The 24471-nt window shown below is 45.5% G+C and overlaps 1 protein-coding gene across 7 annotated transcripts in view; it reads right to left on the bottom strand.

The window, feature by feature from the left end:
- Positions 1-24471, bottom strand: part of PIK3CA (phosphatidylinositol-4,5-bisphosphate 3-kinase catalytic subunit alpha) — a 74895-nt gene that overhangs the window by 46388 nt on the left and 4036 nt on the right. For 5 of the 7 annotated variants that reach the window (XM_033958291.1, XM_033958289.1, XM_033958295.1 and 2 more), the window contains exon 3: positions 16714-17154. In XM_033958291.1, the coding sequence (XP_033814182.1) occupies positions 16714-17065 (352 nt within the window). In that variant the 5' untranslated portion in view covers positions 17066-17154. Of the gene's footprint in view, positions 1-16713; positions 17155-17453; positions 17473-24471 lie in introns of those variants that run through there. The other 2 variants (XM_033958294.1, XM_033958296.1) reach the window with 2 other exon arrangements.

The following is a 24471-nucleotide window of genomic DNA, read 5'->3' as shown; positions in this document are numbered from 1 at the left end:
CAATCTAAGGATGATTTAAATTAGTACGCTAAATATTTTGAAAAAAGATGTTTTAAATTGAGTTCTAGAGTGCTTGTAAGAGCAAGCACTACACAACAGTGGCTTAAATTCCCTGTCATAGAAAGCGGCCTGAAATGCTAGTGTATGTTCCAAGGATTTCTTGCTCTTAAAACCTTGAGCAGATGGAAAATTAAACAATGCAGATTCTCTCCTATGTTTATGAAATGCTATGAGAAATCTATCGGCCATTTAGCTTGGAGCAATACCATACGCAATGCACTAAACTTAAGATTTTATTAGTTTCAATGGACGGGACAGTTCTTTCATCATACCATTATTGTGGAATGATGAAAACAGATTTTAGAATGTAAACATATTTGGATCAATAATCCCCAGAAACATGAAACCTTGACCAGCAAATACCAGAATTAGGCCAAATTTTATCTCCCTTCTTTTCTCTTGAAATGTCATTCTAGAACTATCATCAACACAATACAAGTCAATATCCCCCACGTCTATAGAATCATGAACTTCTGTGGCCTTTAAATTCATTACCTACTTCTTTATTTACCTTATTTTAATATTTCCTCACTTTTTTAATAACAGAAGAGTAACCAGCATTGAATCTGGACACCAAGGGATGAGCTGAGAGGAGTTTTCCATGGACTGGCTCATGAAAAGCAGCAATAGCACTGAGGTGGACTCTGATGGAAGTAGACTTGAGGCCAGAGTCAGACAAAGAAAGAAGATAATCCAACAACGTCTCCACTGCGAGGGAAGTGGGATCAAAATGATGAAGAAGACACCAGGAAGAAAATCGAGTCCACTTCTGAAGGTAACATTGCAGAGTGGCCGGTTTCCTGGATGCGTCCAGAATGGAGCGAACGGGCTGAGACAAAAGAGTATCAGTCGAAGTCAGCCCGAGAGATACCAAGCTGTCAGGTGCAGCGACTGGAGGTTGGGATGTAGAAGGGTCTCCTGATGCTGTGTAAGCAGAGAAGGAAACAGTGGAAGAAGAAAAGGTTCCCTGGAACTGAGTTGAAGTAGAAGGGAGAACCAATGTTGCCTGGGCCACCGTGGAGCAATCAGAATCATGGTGGCTCGTTCCCTCTTGAGCTTGAACAAGGTTCTTAACATGAGAGGCAGAGGAGGGAAAGTGTACAGGAACAAATTGGACAAATCGAGGAGAAATGCATCCGCTGCCAGACGGTGAGGAGAGGAGAGTCTGGAGCAGAATAGGGGCAGCTGGTGATTGTGAGGAGCTGCAATGAGGTCTATCTGAGGAGTGCCCCACTGAACGAAGATGGACTGCAGAGTTAAAGGATCGAGTGTCCACTCGTGAGGCTGGAGAATTCTGCTGAGCTTGTCCGCCAAGGAATTCTGTTCTCCCTGAATGTAGATAGCTTTCAGGAATAGATGGTGATCTGTGGCCCAAGCCCAAACCTTCTGGGCTTCTTGGCACAAGAGGCGAGAGCCTGTCCCACCCTGCTTGTTGATGTAGTACATCGCAACTTGATTGTCTTTGCACAGCAGGAGGACTTGAGGAAAGAGAAGATGCTGGAAGGCCTTGAGGGCATAAAACATTGCTCTGAGTTCCAGGAAATTGATGTGATGCTTCATTTCCTGAGCTGTCCAAAGTCCTTGAGTTTGGAACTCGTTCAAATGAGCTCCCCAGGCATAAGGGGAGGCGTCGGTGGTGATGACAAGTTGATGAGGAGGTAGATGGAACAGAAGACCTCTGGAGAGATTTGAGAATATCAACCACCATTGTAGAGACTGACGAAGAGATGATGTTACAGATATGCGACGTGAGCAAGGATCCATCGCTTGGGACCACTGGGTAGCTAGGGTCCATTGAGGAGTGCGCAGGTGAAGATGTGCAAGTGGTGTGACATGAACTGTGGAGGCCATGTGACCCAAGAGTATCATCATTTGCTTGGCAGAGATGGAACGTTGTGGAAGCACCTGCTGACATAGAGATTGAAGCGTTTGAAGACGGTTGGACGGCAGGAACGCTCTCATGAGGACTGTGTCCAAGACTGCTCCAATGAATTGAAGTCTATGAGTGGGGATGAGATGAGATTTGGGTAGATTGATCTCGAACCCCAGCAAACGTAGAAATAGGATGGTCTGGTTGGTGGCCTGGAGTACTGTCTGAGATGAATTGGCCTTTATCAACCAATCGTCCAGGTAAGGAAACACCTGAAGGTGATGGGAACGTAGAAAAGCAGCCACCACAATCAGACATTTGGTAAACACTCTTGGAGAGGAGGCAAGACCGAAGGGTAGCACTTTGTACTGGTAATGACAACGATTGATCATGAAGCGTAGGTACTGTCTGGAGGCCAGATTGATCGGTATGTGAGTGTATGCTTCTTTGAGATCGAGGGAACATAGCCAGTCGCCTTGATTAAGAAGAGGGTAAAGAGTGGCTAAAGAGAGCATTCTGAATTTCTATTTGACCAAGCATTTGTTGAGATCGCGAAGATCTAAGATGGGTCTGAGATCTCCTGTTTTTTTGGGAACTAGAAAATAACGGGAGTAGAATCCCTGCCCCTTTTGATCTAGAGGAACTTCCTCTATGGCGTTCAGAAGGAGGAGGGATTGAACCTCCTGAAGAAGGAGTGAAACCTGAGGAGTGTTCAAAGCAGACTCTCTTGGCAGACTTTGGGCAGGAAGTGTCTGAAAGTTGAGAGAGTAGCCGTGGCGGATGATGTTGAGGACCCACTGATCCGAGGTGATGGTTTCCCAACGGCTTATGAAAAGAGTAAGGCGTCCTCCTATGGGCTGCGGAAGGTGGGCAGCAGGATGGAGACTGGCTATGTCCTGGAGAACCAAGTCAAAAGGGTTGAGTGGATTTTTGTGAAGGGGGAGGCTTCACCTGTTGTTGCTGCTGTGCTGGTCTAGCAGCTTGCCTCTGTTGTTGCCTCTGACGCCTGGGTTGAACGAAAAATGGAAAGCATAGTTCCCAGATCTATTAGCTAGCATCGCATTCTGATACAACCGCTTGCCAAACTTATCCATGGCCTTACCTTCTCTGCCAGGAGGGACAGAGGCGTACACACTAGCCCCCGTGGATTTCTTTAAAGTAGATTCCACTAGTAAAGTGAGACTGGAGGACGCTCCAGCAGGGAAGGCTTCTTAGCCGGCTTACCTGAGGGATGAGACGTCGGCACGGTGTCGCGCGGCGTCTATGAGGTAGGTGCCGACTGCGTCGGGGCCGAAGTCGGGACCGGTGCCACCGAATCCGACATCTCGGTACCAAATAAAAGTTGCTGTTGGATCTGGCGGTTTTTTAACGTTCTCTTTTTTAGAGTGGCACAGCGGGTGCAGGTGGACGCCCGATGGTCAGGACCCAGGCACTGTAAGCACCAGTTGTGCGGGTCAGTGAGGGAAATGGGCCTTGCGCACCGCTGGCACTTCTTAAAACCAGGTTGGGGGGGCATGAACGTGAAAATGGCTTCTGCCAAATCGAAGGCCGAGGCCTCGATGGTGGCAGCAGGCCCCGCCGGGGCGAACCCGAAAAAGAGAAGAAAAAAAAAATTAAAATTTTTTTTTTAAATAAAATAAGAAAAGAAAAAAGGGGAATACAAATTCCGAAAAGGTTTACGCGAGCGGGAAGGCGAATGAGAAAAAAGTTTTCAACAGCCGTTGAAAGTGCGTCTTCTTAGCTCCGCGGAAACTAAGAAACTGGGGACCGCACGCCTCCGTCGAGCGGGAAGGCGCGTGCGCGGTGCGGCCTGCTAGAACTTTCCAAGTTCTTAGAGTGCAATCACTCTAAAATTGTCCGTACCGGGGCTCCGTCGGTGCCGTCACCCATCAGTCAAGAATATGCTGCCTGCTTGTCCTGGGATAATTTCCTTTCCTTTAGTCAACTGCACCATTCTAGTGGGCGTTATCCCCTCCTACCAGCAGATGGAGGTAGAGAAAAAAAAAACCCCTCAACAACCCTAATCTCTTCCCAATGATCTCACCAGCTGACTCCCAAGATCTTATATATATCCTCACCTCCTCCCCCCCCAAAAAATAAAATTATATATATATATATTTTTATTTTTTTTTGGGGGGGGGGTGAGGGACAGCATTTAATCCTATTTTGACTCCACAAAAGGGCACTGCCTCCTATTTCATGACTAATTTCTTAAGAAATCTCTCAAGGGAGACTGTCGGACACCTTCTGAAACTAGTTCTGCATTATCTACTTATTTGTATACACTCACATATCCCTTCTATACAATCAGAATCCATATATCTGAAAGAAGACTAAGACTGTGTTGCGAGCATGTGACTCCTTTACTTCCCCAAGCCTTTATTTTTATTAAGGTTTCTGTGTAAATTCCAAGGGTTGTTTTGTTGGGATTTAAAAAAAAAAAATAAAAATACCACATAGAACAGGATGTATGCAGAGCCCTGTAATCAACAAAAACCAATTGTACTAAGTTTAAAGATAGACAAACTCTTTTAAACATACTGTACTCTATTTCTGCTATAGACAATTTGAAAACATTCTGGAAATCACATGAAAATTTAAACAAGCTTGGAAGTTGGTTCTAATGTGTTTACTCTTCTTAGTGTAGCCCAAAAAATAACCTCCATTACACAGAGCAGTTTTCATTTTTGTCAGGACAAACTTCACAGCTCTTCAGCTTAGGGATCCTTACCAACTGCAGCTAGATAAAGATGTGCATTCTGGTTGCCATCACTAAGAAATCCTTTAAGAGGTTAGCTTTCATAAACTACAAAAGATCACAGAAAGAGGAAGAAAGGCAAAAATATCTGGAAAAGTTAAGAGAGGCTGGTCGTGCAGTCAGGAAAGCAAAGATGCAAATGGAAGAAAAAACAGTTAACAGTAAAATGGGAGGAAAGACCTTTTTAGATATATCAGTGATAGAAAGAAGTGCAAAAGTGGCATTGTGAGACTCAAAACTTTAAAGGGAGGAATATAGAAGCTGATAAAGAAAAGGCCGAATTACTTAAATATTTTTGCTCTGTGTTCACAGCTGAAGATCTGGGGGCAGGACTGCAGAAGATAAATGCAAATAGGGATGGTGGAGTGGTAGACCCTGATTGATTTTCAGAGGGTTGTGTTTGTAAGGAGCTAGCTAAATTAAAGGTAGACAAAGCGATGGGGCAGCATGGTGTACTTCCGAGGGTGCTGAAGGAACTTAGGGAAGTTCTGGTGACTGACCTTTTCAATGCTTCTCTAGGAGTTGGGAGTGGTACCGAAGATTGGAGAAGGGCGGATGTGATCCCTTAACACAAAAGTGGAAATAAAGAAGAAATAGGGAATTACATGCCAGTAAGTCTGACTTCTGTGGTAAGCAAATTAATGGACATGTTTTTAAAACAGAGAATGGTGAAGGTTCTGGAATCCGGTGGATTACAGGATCAGAGGCAACATGGATTCACTAGAGGTAGGTCTTGTCAGACAAATCTGATCAATTTCTTTGATTGGGTGACCAGAGGTCAGGTAGAGGGAGTGCGCTAGATATGGTGCATTTAGATTTTAGCAAAGCCTTTGTCAATGTTCCACACAGACATCTAATAAATAAGCTGAGTGCCTTCAGGATGAGCCCTAAAGTGACGGGCTGGGTCAGGAACTGGTTGAGTGGAAGACGACAGAGGGTAGTGATCAATGGAGATCGCTCTGAGGAAAGGGATGTTACCAGTGGTGTGCCTCAAGTTTCTGTCCTTGGGCCTGTTCTTTTTAACATTTTATAAGCAATATTGCTGAAGAGTAGTCAGGTAAGATTTGCCTCTTTGCGGACGATACCAAAATCTGTAATAGAGCAGACACCCCAGATAGTATGAATAACTAAGAAAGACCTAGTGAAGTTTGAAGAATGGTCTGAAATTTGGCAGCTAAAATTTAATGCTAAGAAATGCAAGGTAATGCATTTGGGCTGCAAAACCCCAAAGGAGCAATACAGTGGAAAAAAAAAAGAAAAGGAGGTATTGATGCCCCTGTATAAGACTCTGGAGAGACTTCATTTAGAATATTGTGTACAATTCTGACGACCACACCTTCAAAAAGATATAAAAAGGATGGAGTCGGTCCAGAGGAAGGCTACTAAAATGGTGCGTGGTCTTCGTCATAAGGCGTATGGAGACAGATTTAAAAGATCTCAATATGTATACTTTAGAGGAAAGGCGGGAGAGGGGAGATATGATACAGATGTTTAAATATCTATGTAGCGTAAATGCGCATCAGTCGAGATTTTCATTTGAAAGGAAGCCCTGGAATGAGAGGGCATAGGATGTAGTTAAGAGGTGATAGGCTCAGAAGTAATCTAAGGAAATTTTTTTTATAGAAAGGGTGATAGATGCATGGAACAGTCTCCTGGAAGAAGCGGTAGAAAGAGGGCTTCTTTTACTAAGCTGCGATAGCGTTCTTAGCGCACAAATTGCTGCGCGCACTAAACCTGCACTACGCGGCTAGAACCAACGCCAGCTCAATGCTGGCGTTAGCATCTAGCGCGCGCTAAAACCACTATCGCAGCTTAGTAAAAGGAGCCCAGAGAGTCTGAATTAAAAGCGGAATGGGATATGCACGTGGAATATCAGAGAGGAAGAGATTATGGTTACTGCAGATGGGCAGACTAGATAGGCCATTTGGCCTTTATCTGCCATCATGTTTCTATGACCTTGTGAGGGATTCTATAAGAAACTGTGAACCAATATTCTAATTGGAAAAGTGGGGTCATGTGATCAATTTTTTTTTTTTTACCCATTGCTGTACCTATGGATTTGGGATCGAGGAAGACCAAATAAGAAAGAATTGCAATAGTCAAGCTTAGGAGATAAGCTAAAAAAATTGTTAAATATCATCTGTTTTGTAAAATGAAGTATAATGGTTGATGCCTTTTATATGAACTAGTAATTTTAATATTTTTTTACATATTTGTTTTTGTTTATTGTTATTTATTTTAATTATGTATTCATGGTCGTAATTCACCTTGTTTAAAGGTGGAATATAAAATAAACTATAAAGCTATATAAATTATAAATGCCAGGATTAAGGTGCAAAAAGTGCCTCTTCAAGGTGGTGGTTTTAATATTTGATCTGCCTTAGGAGAAAAAAAAAAAAAAAGACCAGAAAGAGACGACCTATCAAACATAACCCCGTGCACTGGCATCAAATAAACAGGTCAGCAGTGGTATCTGGAATTTATGTGGGTGTGACCAATATTTAATGCTCTAATTGCATAGCTAACTGGAGATAGAACTACTGTGTGACAAATTGAGCAGGAGCCTTCTCCTTTTCAGTTAAATAACTCTGAACAGTGGGTCCCCACTAGTTTCAGTGATCAGTTTCTTTAAAGAGTAAACCAGCAGCGATTCAGCACAGTTACTTACCGTAACAGGTGTTATCCAGGGACAGCAGGCATATATTCTCACATGTGGGTGACGTCATCTACGGAGCCCCGGCGCGGACAGCTTTTCAAGCAAACTTGCTAGAAGTTTCAAGTTTGCACACTGCACCACGCATGTGCGTGCCTTCTGCCCACTAGAGGGCGCATCCCACCTCGTGGTCCTCAGTTCCATAACTAGCTTAGAAGCCATCCCCGGGGAGGTGGGCGGGTTGTGAGAATATATGCCTGCTGTCCCTGGATAACACCTGTTACGGTAAGTAACTGTGCTTTATCCCAGGACAAGCAGGCATGATATTCTCACATGTGGGTGACCTCCAAGCCAAACCAAAAAGGGCAGGTGGGAGGATGGCAATTTTAAGAAAACAGATTTTGTAAAACTGACTGGCCAAACCGGCCGTCACTCCTGGACAGAGTGTCCAGACAGTAGTGAGAGGTGAATGTATGAACCGAAGACCAAGTGGCAGCCTTACATATGTCTTCCATCGGGGTGGAACGGAGGAAGGCTATCGAAGCTGCCATTGCTCGGACCTTGTGCCCCGTGACTCGACCCGGGGGAGGAAGGCCAGCCTGAGTATAGCAAAGGGAGATGCACGCCGCCAACCAGTTAGACAGAGTGCGCTTGGAAACTGGGTGCCCTAATCGATTGGGATCGAAGGACAAGAATAATTGCGGGACCTTCCGATGGGACTTGGTGCGTTGAAGGTAAAATGCCAACGCCCTCTTACAGTCAAGCGTGTGAAGCGCCGTCTCGCCAGGATGGGAGTGGGGCTTAGGGAAGAACACAGGAAGGACAATGGACTGATTGAGGTGGAAATCAGAAACAACCTTCGGGACAAACTTAGGATGGGTGCGGAGGACCACCTTGTCATGATGGAATACGGTGAAGGGTGGGTCCGCAACCAAGGCTTGTAGTTCCCCAATCCGCCTAGCGGAGGTGAGGGCAATCAGAAACACCACCTTCCAAGTCAGAAATTTCAAGAGGGACTTGTTGAGTGGCTCAAAGGGTGGTTTCATCAGTTGAGCTAAAACCACATTCAAATTCCATACGACTGGGGGAGGTTTGAGCGGGGGACAAACCTTGAGTAATCCTTTCATGAAGCGTGTCACCAAGGGATGGAGAGACAGAGGGCGTCCATCCAGGTGTTGGTGGAAGGCGGAAATCGCACTAAGATGGACACGCACCGAAGTGGTTTTCAGGCCAGAGCGCGACAAATGGAATAAGTAGTCCAGAACCGAGGGTACCGGGGCCGATACCGGGTCCAGGAGGAAAGAAGAGCACCAGGTGGAAAACCTGGTCCATTTCTGCGAATAGCAAAGCCTCGTCGAGATCTTGCGGGAGGCTTCCAGCACTTCCCTCACTGATTGAGACAGGTCCGGAGGGGTCAGGGAACAAGAAACCAAGCTGTCAGGTGCAATGACTGCAGATTGGGATGTAACATGGATCCTTGATTCTGAGATAGCAGAGAAGGACCGACAGGCAGAAGAAGGGGTTCCCTGGCGCTGAGTTGGAGCAGTAGGGAGAACCAGTTCTGACGCGGCCACCGAGGAGCTATGAGAATCATCGTGGCCGTGGACGATCTGAGGTGTACCAACGTTCGCATGATCAGAGGGAAAGGAGGGAATGCATAGAGGAACTTCCCGTCCCAATCGAGAAGGAAGGCATCCGCCTCCAGACGATCCCGCGAGTACATCCGAGAACAATATAGTGGTAGTTTGTGTGCCTCCGGAGAGGCGAACAGATCTACCTGTGGCGTTCCCCAGCGAGCGAAGACCTCGTGCAGAACTGCTGAGTGTAGAGTCCACTCGTGGGGTTGCAGGAGTCGACTGAGTTTGTCCGCCAGACAATTCAGTTCCCCCTGGATGTAGACCGCCCGGAGGAAGATGTTCCGGGAGGCCGCCCACTCCCAGAGGCGAAGGGCCTCGGAGCAGAGGGGCCACGACCCCGTTCCCCCCTGTTTGTTCACATAGTACATTGCTACTTGGTTGTCCGTGCGGACGAGGACCACCTGGTCCTGTACTACGTGAACGAAGGCTCGAAGTGCTAGGAAGATGGCCCGAAGCTCTAGCACGTTGATGTGACAGCGACGGTCCTCCGCCGACCACAGGCCCTGTGTGCGAAGACCGTCGAGGTGGGCTCCCCACGCGTAGTCCGAGGAGTCCGTGGTCAGAACCTTGCGAAATGGGGGAGTGCGAAACATTAGTCCCGTGGACAGATTTGAAGAGTCTGTCCACCAACTTAGCGATTTCCGCAAAAGCGGAGTCACCGAAATGAGGCGCGACTCCGGATCGCACTCCTGGCGCCATTGTGATGCGAGTGTATACTGAGGGATCCTCAGATGCAGCCTCGCAAATGGCGTGACGTGTACCGTCGAGGCCATATGGCCGAGCAGCATCATCATGCGCTTGGCCGACACCCTTGGTAGTTGAGAGACCTGGCGGCTCATCCGTACCAAGACTTCCAACCGTTGGGTCGGAAGGTAGGAGCGCAGGCGCACCGTGTCCAGCACCGCACCTATGAATTGAAGAGACTGAGCCGGCCTCAACTGAGACTTTGGAAAGTTTATCTCGAATCCGAGGGTTTGCAGGAAGGCAATAGACTGTCGGGTCGCTGAGATAACCTCCTCCCTGGTCGGGGCTTTGATGAGCCAGTCGTCCAGGTAAGGGAACACGTGGAGCCCGCGAGACCTCAGGGCTGCCGCCACTACTACCATGCACTTCGTGAATACTCGTGGGGACGCGGCCAGGCCGAAGGGCAGGACTCTGTACTGGAGGTGTAGGTCTCCCACCTGGAATCGTAAGAATTTTCGGCAGGTGGGGTGCACCGGGACATGGGTATATGCTTCCTTCAAGTCGAGGGAGCACATCCAGTCCCCTTCCTCCAAGAGAGGATACAAGACCGGGAGAGATAGCATTCGAAATTTCTCCCTGGCCAGGCATTTGTTGAGCTTCCTGAGGTCGAGTATGGGGCGCATGTCCCCGGTCTTTTTTGGGACCAAAAAGTAACGGGAGTAAAATCCCGTCCCCCACTGGTCCTTGGGGACCGGCTCGACCGCCCGAAGCTTCAGGAGAGCTTTGGCTTCGGTCATAAGGGTCGGTAGTTGCGACCGGTTGCACCAGGCTAAACTTGGGGGACTGTCCGGTGGTGAGGACACAAAATTGAGCGAGTAGCCTTCGGAGACGATCCGGAGCACCCAAGCGTCTGAGGTAATCGCGGTCCATGCCTTCCGGAAGGACCGAAGACGCCCCCCGATAGGAAGGGGTTCTGGTGAAGGTGCGGAGGGGAACCCGCCCCGTCCGCTCAGCCCGTCAAAAGGAAGGCGCGGGCTTAGAAGGGCCCTGCGCCGGGGCTTGGGTTTGTCCCCCTCTGCCTCGTTGAGACGAACGTCTCGGAGGCGGTCTTGAGAAGGACGGGGTCGACTTCTGGGGGTACCGGCGCGGCGGAGGCCGGAAAGGTTTCTGTGGCGGGGGCCTAGGTTTGGGGCGGACCAGGGATGCTAAAGAGCGTTCCTGTTCCGACAACCGTTTGGTCGCCGCCTCCAAAGACTCGTCAAATAACTCGGACCCCACACAGGGCAGGTCTGCAAGACGTTCCTGCAGGTTTGGGTCCATGTCGAGGGTGCGAAGCCAGGCCAAGCGGCGCATGGCCACTGCGAGGGCCGACACCCTCGAAACCAGCTCAAAGGTGTCGTACACTGAATGGAAAAGGTACAACCGCAATTGAGACAGGTTGGACATAAACTTATCGAATCCTGCTCTTTTGGAGTCCGGTAACGAGTTCCGATATGAGGAAGGTCCTTCACCATCCCACGCAAGTAGGAGGAAAAGGTGAAGGAGTAATTTAGAACTCTGGTGGCCATCAGAGTGTTTGAATAGAGGCGACGGCCAAACTTGTCCAGGGTCCGCCCCTCCCTGCCGGGTGGAACCGCCGCAGAAACCCGTGAGGGCTGTGATTTTTTAAGGGCAGATTCCACCAGGAGGGACTGGTGGGAGAGCTGCGCCTTATCAAACCCTTTCGGGGGAATCGTCCTATACTTTGATTCCATTTTTGACGGGACAGATGTGCCTGTAAGAGGGCTCGACAAGTTCTTCAGCCAGGTCTGCAGGAGGACACTGTTGAGAGGGAGTCTAGGTACCTCTCTAGGGGGAGTGGGAAGGTCCTGTTCCTCTAGAAATTCCTTGGAATATTTGGAACCTACCATCAGGTCAATCCCCAGGGCTTGGGCCATGTCCTGGACAAAAGATGAGAAGGAGGACGGCCTAGCCTGGGGGGACGGGGTTCTCGACCGTCCCACCGAGGAGCGGGGGGAGGCCTCATGGGAGTACTGAGGATTCCTAACCGATCCTGAATCCCAGGATCCTCTCTCCACGGCCCTCGAGGGGGAGGGTGAAATCATCCTCCTAGGGGAGTCCCTGGGGGAGGATCCCGGGGTCCGTGGGGTCCTCTCCCGTTTCCTCGGCGAGGCGGCGCGGGAAGACTTTCCCCGAGGTGAGCGGAGGAGCCTCGGATTATCGAGGCGCAACTCCGACACCTGCAGCGCCTCGCCCCCGAACGACGAGGAACGATCGCGCCGAGGCGAGCCCCGGGGTCGCTTAGGCTTCCTCGATCGGCGCCTCGTCCGAGGTCGCCTCGAGGGCGAGGCGTCCGGGGAAGATCCCGAAGCCGAGGAGGAAAGTCGGCGCACTCTGCGGAACTTTTCTTTTGGGCGGACACTGCGCTCAGGAGGCTCCCCCGAGGTCGAGGTCCGGGGCGGGGCCGAGACCGAGGTGGACGGGGCCGCAATACCCGAGACCGAGGTCGCCGAGGCCGGGGCTCCCGAGGTCGAGGGAGCCGAGACCGGGGCCTCCGAGGCCGAGGGCGCCCCGGCCGAGGTCGACGTCGCCGGGCCCGCAGCACGCTGCAGCACTTCCAGGGCTCCCGACAGCTCCGATGAGATCAAGGCTCGAAGGAGATCCTGGAAGGCCGGAATCCCCACGAAGGTGGGGAGTTCCGAGTCCGGGGCACACTCCCTGGAGGGCGACCTCGGTCTCGAGTATTCCCTCGGGGTGTGCGGAGTCGAGGTCCGATGCGGGGCCGGGGTCGACCCACCCGCTTTGGCCTGACTCGAGGATGGCTTCTTTGCTGAGGGGGATGGAACAGAGGACTTACCCGAAGCTGGCTTCGATGACGACGGCTTCGAAGATGAGGGCCGAGGCGACGCCGAGGCCCCCGAGGACGCCGAGGCCGAGGTCAAGGCCGGGGCCGAAGCCGGGGCCGACGTCGAGGCCTTGGGCGGCGCGTCGACGGCGAACAATTCCGCCATTCTGGCCTTACGGCGACGGAGGGCCCTGTTCTGGAAGGTAGCACAGCGATCACACGAGGCTGTTGGATGTTCGGGCCCAAGACAGACAATGCACCACCGGTGAGGGTCGGTGATGGAGAGTAGTCTCTCACACCGGCTGCATTTCTTGAATCCCGTAACAGGACGGGACATCGACGAGAAAAAGAAGAAGGCCGGGAACGACCGACGTTCCCCGGCTCAGGCTTCCGGGAGCCCCCGGAGCCCAACGAAAAACAATTATTATTTTTTTTTTTTTTTTTTTTTTTTGTAAGACGGACGAAAAATAAAGCAGCACCGCGATTAATCCGATCAATAAACAAACTAAACGCGGCAGCTAGAAGGCAAAAACACTGGAGCTCAGATCCACAGGGCTTTCTTGCTCCGCGGAAAAATTTGAACTGAGGACCACGAGGTGGGATGCGCCCTCTAGTGGGCAGAAGGCACGCACATGCGTGGTGCAGTGTGCAAACTTGAAACTTCTAGCAAGTTTGCTTGAAAAGCTGTCCGCGCCGGGGCTCCGTAGATGACGTCACCCACATGTGAGAATATCATGCCTGCTTGTCCTGGGATAATTACAAATTCTCTGCAGTTTTCAACAGCAAACTTAAGAAGAATGGTGAAAAATGTCTTGTTATTTTGCATAATTATTTTATTATTATTTCTATAGCGCTACCAGACATATGCAGTGTTGTACAGAGTCACAAAGAAGACAGTCCCTTAATAAGAGCTTACAATCTAAACAGACAAGACAGACAAACAGGATGTCATGGATAGAGTTAAGGGGAACGGTTAATCTGCTGGCTGAGTTGGCTCTGCTCAGCTGGTAAGTCCCTCTTATCTGTGCCCTTCTCGTCAACTGCCAACTCCAGACTCTGTCCCTTCTACCTTGCTGCGCCTTATGCTTGGAACAAGTTGCCCAAATCCCTACAGCAGGCTCTGTCTCTGGCAGGTGTTCAAGGTCCAGTTAAAAGCCCACCTCTTTGAGAGTGCTTTCGACTCCTAAGTCCTTAGGTTCTGCATCCCCAACCCTATGTGTCATGTCTGTCTGTCCAAGTTAGATTGTAAGCTCTTCCAAGCAGGGACCAACTATAAATGTCAAAATGTACAGCGCTGCATAAGCCTTTCAGCACTATATAAGTAGCAGTAGTTGGTGGGCAGTGGGGAGTAGGGTTATGTATTGAAGGCTATATCAAAGCGGTGGGTTTTCAGTCTGCTTTTAAACAAGGGAAGTGGCTCGGTGGACAAACTTCTGTAATTTATTCCAGGCACAGGGGGCAGCTATATGAAAGGAACGAAGTATGGAATTGGCAGTGGAGGAGAAGGGTACAACTAAGAGCAGCTTATCTGAGGAATGGAGTTCTCTGGGAGGTGTATAAGGGAGAGGAGAGATATTGAGGGGAAGCAGACTGAACACACGTGAAGGTCAGCAATAGGAGCTTGAATTGTATGTGAAGGTGGATAGGGAGCCAGTGAAGTGATTTAAGGAGAGGGGGTGAAGATTGGTAGAAGATGAGCAGAGTTTTGCACAGATTGCAGGGGGAAGAGGCGGCATTGCGGGAGACCAGTTAGAAGTAGATTGCAGTAATTTAAGCATGAGGCTACGAGAATGTGGACAAGGGTCTAGGTAGTGTGCTTAGAGAGGAAGGGGCAAATTTTGGTGATGTTGTAGAAATGGAAGCGACAGGTCTTAGCAGTTTTTTGGATGTGCATAGAAAATGAGAGGTCAGAATCGAAGACGACTCCAAGACATAAGACAATAGAATATATTCATTATATTAAATCTCACAATCAGCAAACACCTAAATAAAACCCGAAGATCAATTGCTAAAATCTAAATACTGAAGATGACCATCTGTTTATTTCTATATACTTAAATTGCATTATTCCGTCCAAAGGAGTTCAGAGTGGATTACAGCATAAAACACTCAAATACAAAAATGTACAGAAAAGCAGCTATGAACTAATACTTTTAGCTTTTTCCTGATAAAGGGGATGGGACTCGATATACCGCTTTTTCTGTGTTGTTACAAATCAAAGCAGTTTATATAATTTTTTAGACAAGTACTTATTTTGTACCTGGGGCAATGACGTGTTTGCCCATAGTCAAAAGGAGCTGCAGAGGAAATCAAACTCGCAACCTCAGAATGCTAGATACTCTATTTCAGTCTGAATATCTATAGGAAGGAAATTCTATAATATTTAGGTAACAATTAAAAAGGTTTAATCTCGGGTCACGTTAGGCAGAGGCTTAACTGTGGGCAAAACCAGGAGACCATTATCAGTAGATCAAAGGGACCAAATAGTAATCCATGGGCTCAACAAGTAATTCAGGTACTAGGGTCCCTCACTCTAAAGTGTCTTAAGTCAGTACAGTCATCTTAAACCAAACCTACCACATAACAGGTAGCCAATGAATACATTTTAAATGTGGAGTAATGCGAGCATACAAGCTTGTATGAGTTAAACTAGCTTTAGAGATTAGCAATCGAAACCATGCAAACATATTGACACTACTGAACAAAAGCAAGGTACGTCCTACTAAATAAAAATGTGGAACACACAATACCGTTATTGCTAACAAATAAATACAAGATGCCAGCAATGAACACAACAAAATCATCTATTTCTGAATTTTCATAGGTAAAATATATATTGGTAAAATATATCCAAGACAAATTTATTTTTCAATAAACTAGTACATACAGACTTGGTTGTATTTCCCTCAATGTCAGTGTAAGAGCTAAGATTTTTGCTGGACAAAGTGGATGTCACACCAGACAGGAAGGAGAAGGGGAGTTCTCCTCCAATGATATCTGTTCTGAGGGGATCACCTTCTAATACAGTTTGCCTGACTACTCAGGTGCATTTTAAGTAATTTAACAAAAAACAAAACAAGAAAAACCCACAACCTACCCCTCCCCACGCACATATGCTCTCTAAACTCATGCTCCCCCCAGCACACTCCCCCTCCATCTCTAACCCAGATATCTCCAATCCCACCAGAACATTCATCATCCTATCTTCACTTCCAACCCTCCTTCAAGATGGCTCTTCCACAAGGTTTGAATTTATTTTAATTTTAATCCTCCTATAGGCTTGTTGACAGAACCACCTCTGAACAGCTATTCTGCTTTCTTCTGGCAACACATGACCTTCGGAAGATTTTAGCTGCCAAAATATGCTCCCACACTGCTCTCCGAGTCTTACAAGGCTGGTGAAGGAATTTGGGCAACAGGTGGCTCAAACTTGCAGAATGGTGGAGGTAGAAAACAAAACTGATATGAGTAGTAGCAAGAGGAGCCAGGGGAGCCACATTTAGGACACATTAGGCACTGCCACTGGCCCCTGGGTCTTGCAATAAAGAATACTGCTCTAAGAAAAGCAAGGTTAAGACACTAGTTTTAGCAGACAGAAATGAATTTAAAAATGAACACTGAATTCAACTTTCACCCACAGCATGCAACAACAAAAGAAAAAAAAAGAAAACATTTACGGGTACACAATCTCTTATCCGAAATCCTTGGGACCACACACATTTCAGATTTTGGAACTTTTCAGATTGCAGAATGGTAGAAAGATTAGGGATTAGGAGCTTAGAGAAAGTATTGCATAGTTTATTAGTAATAATTGTTAAATATTGTTTATTTTCTGCTTCTCATTGTTAGCCAGAGGGGAATCTGCTGCTCTTTTGGGCTAAGAGTCTGTCACATTGCAGCATGTTTAGCACCAAATACGAGCCAATAAATGGTTCTAAAGTGAAATTGTTCGACAACTCATGTAGCGCAAAAATTAATTACCCCAGTTGGGAAACATTCAACGTAATATATAATTTTAGTGAGAAGACCTCAGTGTGGATTTAACAGTGGGTATTTTAGCTGGGTTTTTTTTCCATTTGATTGGCACCAAATATGAGCATTGGTATACAAACCACCTTCTTGAAAAAAAAATATTGGTTTTTGGAGCATTTTAGATAAGAGATTGTGTACCTGTACTGTTTAACAAACTAATTGAGCATTTCTTACCAATCTCTCGATTGAGAATTTTCTCTTCTCTGTTACCCACAGGCTCAATGACTTTTAAAAAAGGTTGGAATAGCCGAAGGTCACAAAGTCGCCTCGTTTCATCAAAAAATTCTTCTAGCTCTGCCTCCTGGGTGACACTTACAAAAATGTAAGAGGACTCATCCTGAAGGAGATGGTGAAGAGGATATTTCCGTGCTTCTTTAAATAGTTCATGTTTAATAGTCACTAATGTTGCCTCACGGAGGCATTCTAAACACACCATCATTCCATTAGGGAGTAAACACTCTACCTGTATCCTTGGGGGCATCAAGTGGATGCCCCAAAGTTCTCCTGAAGATGGCCGTGGTGGCATGATTGCTTATTTTCTCTTTCTTTTTAGAGGTGGTAATCTTACAAATCAAGTAAACTGCTTGAAGCACTTAAGCAGGAATTTAGGGTAACCTACAAATGAAACACACACACAACACACATGAGGAAATACTGAAAGAAATACTGAAACTCAAGACAGTACCATAGAAAATGTTACATGTTGCATTTAACAAACTCCTTAGAAGAAAATTAAAAAAGTACCATATATACCCCCATGACGTGAATTTGGAAACATTAGTGCCTCAAAAGTCATGTTGAAATGTATGCAGTACTGAAAATCTGTCCATAAATCCCATTACCTTTTGAGCTACCAGAAATTAAGCAAGTTTAGTGAACAAAGGGATATTGGCAATGGAAGATTAGGTGCTTACCTGAATAATCTTCATTCTGTTAGAAGACAGACGTCTAATCTAGGTGAACTCCTGGTCACGTTGCTTGCAGAAGGATGTCAATCACATATTTCAGCTCCTCCTTCCTTCACCATTGTAGTACCTTCTTCGGTTTGCACCAAAGCAGTCGAGCTCTACTATGAAAAAAGAAACAGAAGGGGTGGCACAGGGGAACTTCCCTGCGAACACAATACATTTCTGTTCTACTCTAACTCATGAAAAAGAACAATAATTAGTATGACCTCACAATAGGGGTGCACCAATGAATCAACCTGCTGTGTGCAAGTAACCCTAACACATATAGGCTCCAAAACTCAACAAATTCATTACTTTATTTTCAATTTATCTGTACATTTTCATCCAACTAACAGGAGAAAAACTCCAGTTTCGGACTATAGATTTGTACGAGGCAGAAAGCAGGCACTGGGCGGGCCATACAGACTCCTATGTCTTCTAACAGAAAGAAGATTATCCAGGTAAGAACCTAATCTTCCATTCTGTTGCAAGACATAGGAGTCTGCTCTAGGTGACGTACCAAACAGTACCTGATGTCTAGGGTGGGACAGATGAGCCTAACCACAAGACTGAGGGCCCAAAAGCAATGTCCTCCCATGCTGCCATGTCCACTCTGTAGAACTTTATAAAGGTATGAAGAATAGACGAAGTATCTGCTCTACAAATCTCCTCAGGCAAAACTGCCCAAGCCTCTGCCCATGAAGACACCATATTTCTGGTTGAATGAGCTTTGACAGAGATAGGCAGCCATTTGACACAGCCTATGTACATCAACCAGATTGCCATGCGAATCCATCTGGCATTGGAAGCTGGTCTGTCTCGTCTTGACTGACTAGTTAAAACAAACAGATGGTCAGAAAGGTGAAAATCATTGGTTCTTTCCACATAATGAAGTAAAACTCTTTGCACGTCCAACCTCTGCAATATCCTATCTTGCTTAGTTGAATCTGCAGATTGAACAGCATTTAAACAAACCTCTTGGTTGATATGTAAGGCTGAAACAGTCTTCGACAGAAAAGAAGGGACCGTGTGCAGGGAAATCCCAGCATCTGTGTTCATGAGGTAAGGCGCTCTGTATGAAAGAGTCTGTAATTCTGAGACCCTTCTCACTGAGACTATTGCTATGAGAAATACTGTCCTCACCATAAGGTCCAGGAGGGACACCTCTTGCAGCAGCTTGTAAGGAGGCTAAGACCCTTCAGGACGATATTAAGATTCCAAGACAAGAAGGGGTGGTGTATTGGAAGCCACAACCTTATCACTCCCCCTCATGGTTACATCTAGATGAGATACTTTCCCCTCTTGAGCTCAGACACTTGAGGCCTGCCAGCTGAACTTTGAAAGATGCTACTGCCAGGCCCTTTTCTAATCTGGCCTGTAGAAAGGCAAGGATCACAGGAATTGGTGCCCTGAAAGGCTCTACCTGAACTTTGATGCACCAGAGCTGGAAAGGGGTGGGGAGGGGAGACAGGTGTTTTGTTGATTCTTGTTCTGTTTTTGTGATTTATTAAATGAAAGTTGGACAGAATATTGTTTCTTTTTATACTTTAATAAAATTATTTCAATACCAAATCATAATTATTCAAAGCTTGCGCAGATGGGCTCAGAAAGTTTGCAGGGAAGGGGTGAGGACAGGAACAAACTTTGTCCCCGTGTCATTCTCTAAATGCCATTTTCGCTAACATAAATATCATAAAATATATTATGTTTTGTAATCAAATAACTTGATATAAAAATATATTCTAAAAGTAAAACATATCCTGGAAAAAAATAAAAATAAAAATGGGGATTTACTTTGCTGCCTCTCATTTTTGGAATTTTCTTCCTCTCAATATGTAGTGAGAACTATAAAGAATTTCAAAGTTTTGCTGAAAACTTGGCTTTTCAGCATTGCGTATATGTTAAAATTTGAGTCAACTTAAGCTTGACTGGTTCATGATTAGTGTTGCCTTTCCTCCCTTTTTCTCCAAGGCTCTTCTGACTCTTTCCTTATCTATTTTAACTTTGACTGAGTGCTGTCCTGTTATCTTTGTAGTTCTTTACAAACTTTCCATTTTTATTTTAAACCACTGAAATCTATTGTTTATAGCCCAGGTGATATAGCAAATTTTAAATAAATCAAACTATTATCTGTGAAATAAGAAATTTAAGCATTATAATATTTGCATAATATACAATTCAACTCTATTAGGAGTCAGAGTTGGCACATTTTCACCAACTCTGACCCCAGTAACCCAAAAATTGTTTCCAACTCTACAGCCCTGGTGGTAAGCACATGCCATAACGCAGCCTTGATCCCCAAGGCTAGTGCTTCAAATTCTCTCTTAAGGACAACGTCCACCTTGCAATCTTGTGCATCTTTTTAACATCACACCACCCTAACTGGGGAGGGAGGTATGTTCGGTTACTTGCATCACCATGGAATCAACCTTCAGCTGGCTAAAAAGCTGCTGAAATTCAGGAGCCATAGAGTAAAATTTGGACAGTTTTGGCCACCCTTAGGGAACCCTCCACAGACTCCCATAGCTCTGTGGCTGATGTATGTTACAATGACAGTTTCCTGCTATGTATGTATATTTAAGTGTCTTGTGCATTTTTGTATTTTTAAATTATTTATGTAATGTTATAATCCACCTTATATATATGCAGAATATAAATAAACTTTAAGGTGATGTACGGGAAAAAAAGGTGGTCAGAGTATTTGAGCTGCTCATAACCGTTCACAGAGATGTTGATGGCTGTTGAGGTTCCAGCTTTAACTTCCTAAGCACATCTGTGACAACATGTGGTACAGAAGCAGACTTTGAAAAGCCAGTGCACAGATGGATTTTCTTCCTGGTCAGAGAGGAAGCTATGTCTTGGGACTTTAAGGCATGGAGTCTGCCCTCCAATCCTCCCAGTTCTGTACCTCTGGGTCACACAGGCTGGCTCCCTCAGCCGCGAGGAGGTCTCCTGGAGCGGTGTTCCCGGTCCAAACCTAGCATGCTCACAGGCAGTGCAGCCTGTGTACAAGCCTCTAATAAATCAGAAGGTGAGCTAGCTCCCTGGGCTGAACAAAGCAGTCCAGCTCACCAGTTACACCTAGGGGTTGCCCTGCCAGCTACAGACTGCCCATGTAGAGTCTGCTTCCTCCCCCAGGCAGAACTGCCCCCAAAATAAGAAAAAAAAACAACCCACAACTGAACAGTGCAGACCAGAACACACCTTCTCAATGTGCTCATAGAAAGAAAAACAAGAGGGCACTATACTCCACTGGTGAAGGAGGAGGAGCTGAAAAAAGTGATTGACATCCTTCTGCAAGCAACTTGCGACTAGGGGTTGTTCACCTAGAGTAGACTCCTATGTCTTTGCAACAGAACTGGCCTTTAGTTAGACGGTTTTGATGGAATTAAAGATTAAGATTTAAGGATTGGATCAAGAACTAGTCCACCCATGAAAGGTGAAAAAAAATCCTGCCTGTAGTAAATAGTAATCTGTGAACAACTGATGGAGGAAGCTGCCTTAGCAAAGTGAAGGATAGTCTAAAGATGGGAAGACTGAGCTGCTTTTGTAAGAAAACTACTTACAGTAGCTTCCATTGTATTGTTCACAGATGTTCAGAGTCTATCTAGAGGAATATCAGAGATAATTTGTGATGAAGGTTTTGAAGATTCTTTCAACTTTCATTGCTCTTGAAAACGTGAGCTATGTAACATACTCATTTTATCTTGAAAGTAAGTTGCTAGAGCACTGGCACTAGGTTGATGTGTAGAAAAAGGGTTTTAATTTGGGCTGTTCAATCCTTCAGTAGCTGGAAAAGAATATTCTGATTTAATCATCTAGGACCAATTAAAGTAACAATATCTGCTAGAATAATTTATTTCTTTTTTTAAATCTATTGCTTCCATCACATTTTGTAAGGGTAGGGATAATGAATTTGACATACCGCCTTTTTGTGGGTACAATCAAGGTGGTTTACATATATCCTATATGCAAGTACATTTTTCTTTCCCTATTGGGCTCACAAAATTCTGTACCTAGGACAATAGATGGTTAAGTGACTTGCCTGAGATCACAAGGAGTTGCAGTGGGAATTGAACCCAGTTACTCAGGTTCTCGGCCCACTACACTAACCATGAGCTTGAAATGGTAACTGAAACCAGTTTCCTAGGTTTGCACTAACCATTAGGCTACTCCTTCCTAGTTTCCCCCCCCCCAGATTCTCTAGTCATCAACATTTCTTCTGGCATGCACTTGAGGAGAATACCATGGAGAATTCCTTAATCTTCATGGACTTCTTTAGTGCAATAAGAGCTAATGAATCTGGTGCATTAGACACACTTTCATTCCAATTACCTATTAAATCTTTAAGCTTTTATCTTCTAAAGGAGCAGAAATTTGAAGTAAAAGCAGTTTTCAAAAGAGATCTTCATCTATCTTTCCCCTGGAGTAAAGAGTTGCATAATTTGATTTTCTTGTTGTCTAGTCATAAAAATTGATAAAGTTAATTCACTTAGAAAGTGGTCAGACCGTGGAACTGATGACCAAGTACAATTATAAAAGATTCACACTAGACACAGTGGTCCCCAACCCTGTCCTGGAGGACCACTTGCCAGTCGGGTTTTCAGGATAGCCCTAATGAATATGCATGGGGCAGATCAGCACTCCTATCATCTTCATTACATGCAAATCTCTTTCATGCATATTCATTAGGGCAATCTCAAAAACCCGACTGGCTGGTGGTCCTCCAGGACAGAGTTAGGAACCACTGCACCAGAGGATTGCACAGAATACCCAATAATGTCAAGAGAATGACTTTTTCATGGGTTGGTACAATTAATATGTTTATTAAAGTACCTACATACACTGCCTTTCGCAATGCACTTCTCCCTCTGCAAATACAGAAAAACCATGAATCACTTTTTCATATGTTATTCGTTATTTTCTATTAAAAACGATCATGAATATGATGAAACCACGAATCACATGGTGGGAGACCTGGCCCGTTCCTGAAGGAGAGGCCAAACACGGTGAAGAAAGTGCCAGGAATCGGCAATTTCTCTATGCAAGCTGATGTAATTTGGGGGGGGGGAGGGGGGAGGAGCCAGAAAGCTAAAAAATGTGAATAATCGAAACCGCGATTGCTGAAACCGCGAATACGGAGGGAGAAGTGTACCATCAAAGCGGTTTTTACATTCAGGCACTCAAGTATTTTCCCCCATCGGTCCTGGCAGGCTCACAATCTACCCGATAGTTAATAGTAAAGTTCTAGAGTGGAGAAGAAAAAGGAAAGAGGCAGCATTAACCTCTGAAGTGTCTTCCATATATAGATTCAAATTGAAAATATTAGCAATCCTGAAAATTAGGCTGACAAAATCTTAATCGCTTCAAAAAGGGGGTTTTCCAGTTATTAGGTGGACAATAAATTAACATAATTCTCAGAGGACCTAGAGGAGATTCCTCAATCTGGATGTCAAACTCTAAACCTTCCGTCTGCCTGTCTTGTACAATCTTTGCTTGAACCAAGTCATATAATTGAATTTCTCCCAAATTAAGATCCCTTTCCATCTTCACTAGCTCCTCGTGTAGGGTCACCTTAAGCTTGTTCTGCTTGTGCTTTTGACTTAACTTCATCTCCACCCACACTTTACAAAGATTCCCCTCACTACTGCTTTAGTTGTATCCTGTAATGCTTCCAAATTCACTTCCCCCTATCATTGAACACCCAGAACACTCTCAGGCCCCGTCTGAGTTTTTTTTTTTTTGGCATACCTTTTGATCCCTTAATAGCCCATTGTGGAGACACCAGAACTTAAGTCTCCCCCCAAAACCCTAACACACACCCACACCCACACCGGAGCAATATCAGTTAATATTCTCAACTTTATGTCTGATTCTTGGATCTTCAAGGAGACTGCATGTCATTAAAACATTTTTTTTTTAATCAATTAATGGGCACTCCATTGAGTTTTTATTTCTCAACAATGGCTACATTAAAATCTGTTCCATGACCATGTCCCCTTGAACAAAATTTAATAGATCCTACTTAAAACAGTTAAGTCTCTTTGGTGAGCATTAGACACATAAGTTATTAACCATTAGCCTTTGACTTTGAACCATCCCTTGCACAGTCACACCCCTTCTCACTTTATCTTTGTAAAGTCAAATCTTTCTACAGGAGAACAACAACATTTGCCACTTTTGCATCCCAACTGCTCCATTACTATAAAAAGGAACGACAATGCTCAGGGTAGGATAGAATAATAGAGAGAGAGAACAAGTAAAAAGACAGGCAAGACTCTGAAAACAGGGCAGACCACAACAACCAATCAAGCCAGCTGCATAAATGGGAAAGACAAAGTAAACGAATCTTCAAGAGATCATGGAAGCGAGTGAAAGATTGTTCAGAGTGCGCTGCTAGAAGAAGAAGAACATGCCAGAGAAAAGTTGCAACACAAAAGGCCGAGTGTTGCGTTGTCTCTAAGAACATAAGAATAGCCTTACTGGGTCAGACCAATGGCCCATCAAGCCCAGTATCCCGTTCTCATGGTGGCCAATCCTGGTCCCTAGTACCTGGCCAAAACTCAAAGAGTAGCAACATTCCATTATCTCAGAATAAGCAAGATTTCGGAACCCCAAAGAGTAACAAGATTCTAGAATCTCAAATACTAGCACCATTCCATGCTACCGATCCAGGGCAAGCAGTGGTTTCCCCCATGCATTCCAGAGCATAACTATTCTCAGAGTGAAAATTTTTTTTCCTCCTATTGGTCTTAAAATTATTTTCCTGCAAATTCATCAAGTGTCCCCTAGTCTTTACAATTTTTGACAGAATGAAAAAAAAACAAAACGATCCACTTGTACCCATTCTACTCCACTCAGGATTTTGTAGACTTCAATCATATCTCCTCTCAGTCATCTCTTTTCCAACCTGAAGAGCCCTAACCTTTTTAGTCTTTCCTCATACAAAAGGAGTTCCATCCTGTTTATCATCTTGGTTGCTCTT

Source organism: Geotrypetes seraphini, chromosome 9 (assembly GCF_902459505.1).
Source record: "Geotrypetes seraphini chromosome 9, aGeoSer1.1, whole genome shotgun sequence".
Classification (NCBI taxonomy): Eukaryota; Metazoa; Chordata; class Amphibia; order Gymnophiona; family Dermophiidae; genus Geotrypetes; species Geotrypetes seraphini.
Note: the sequence above shows the minus strand (reverse complement) of the source record. Positions and strands in the feature narration are given on the sequence as shown.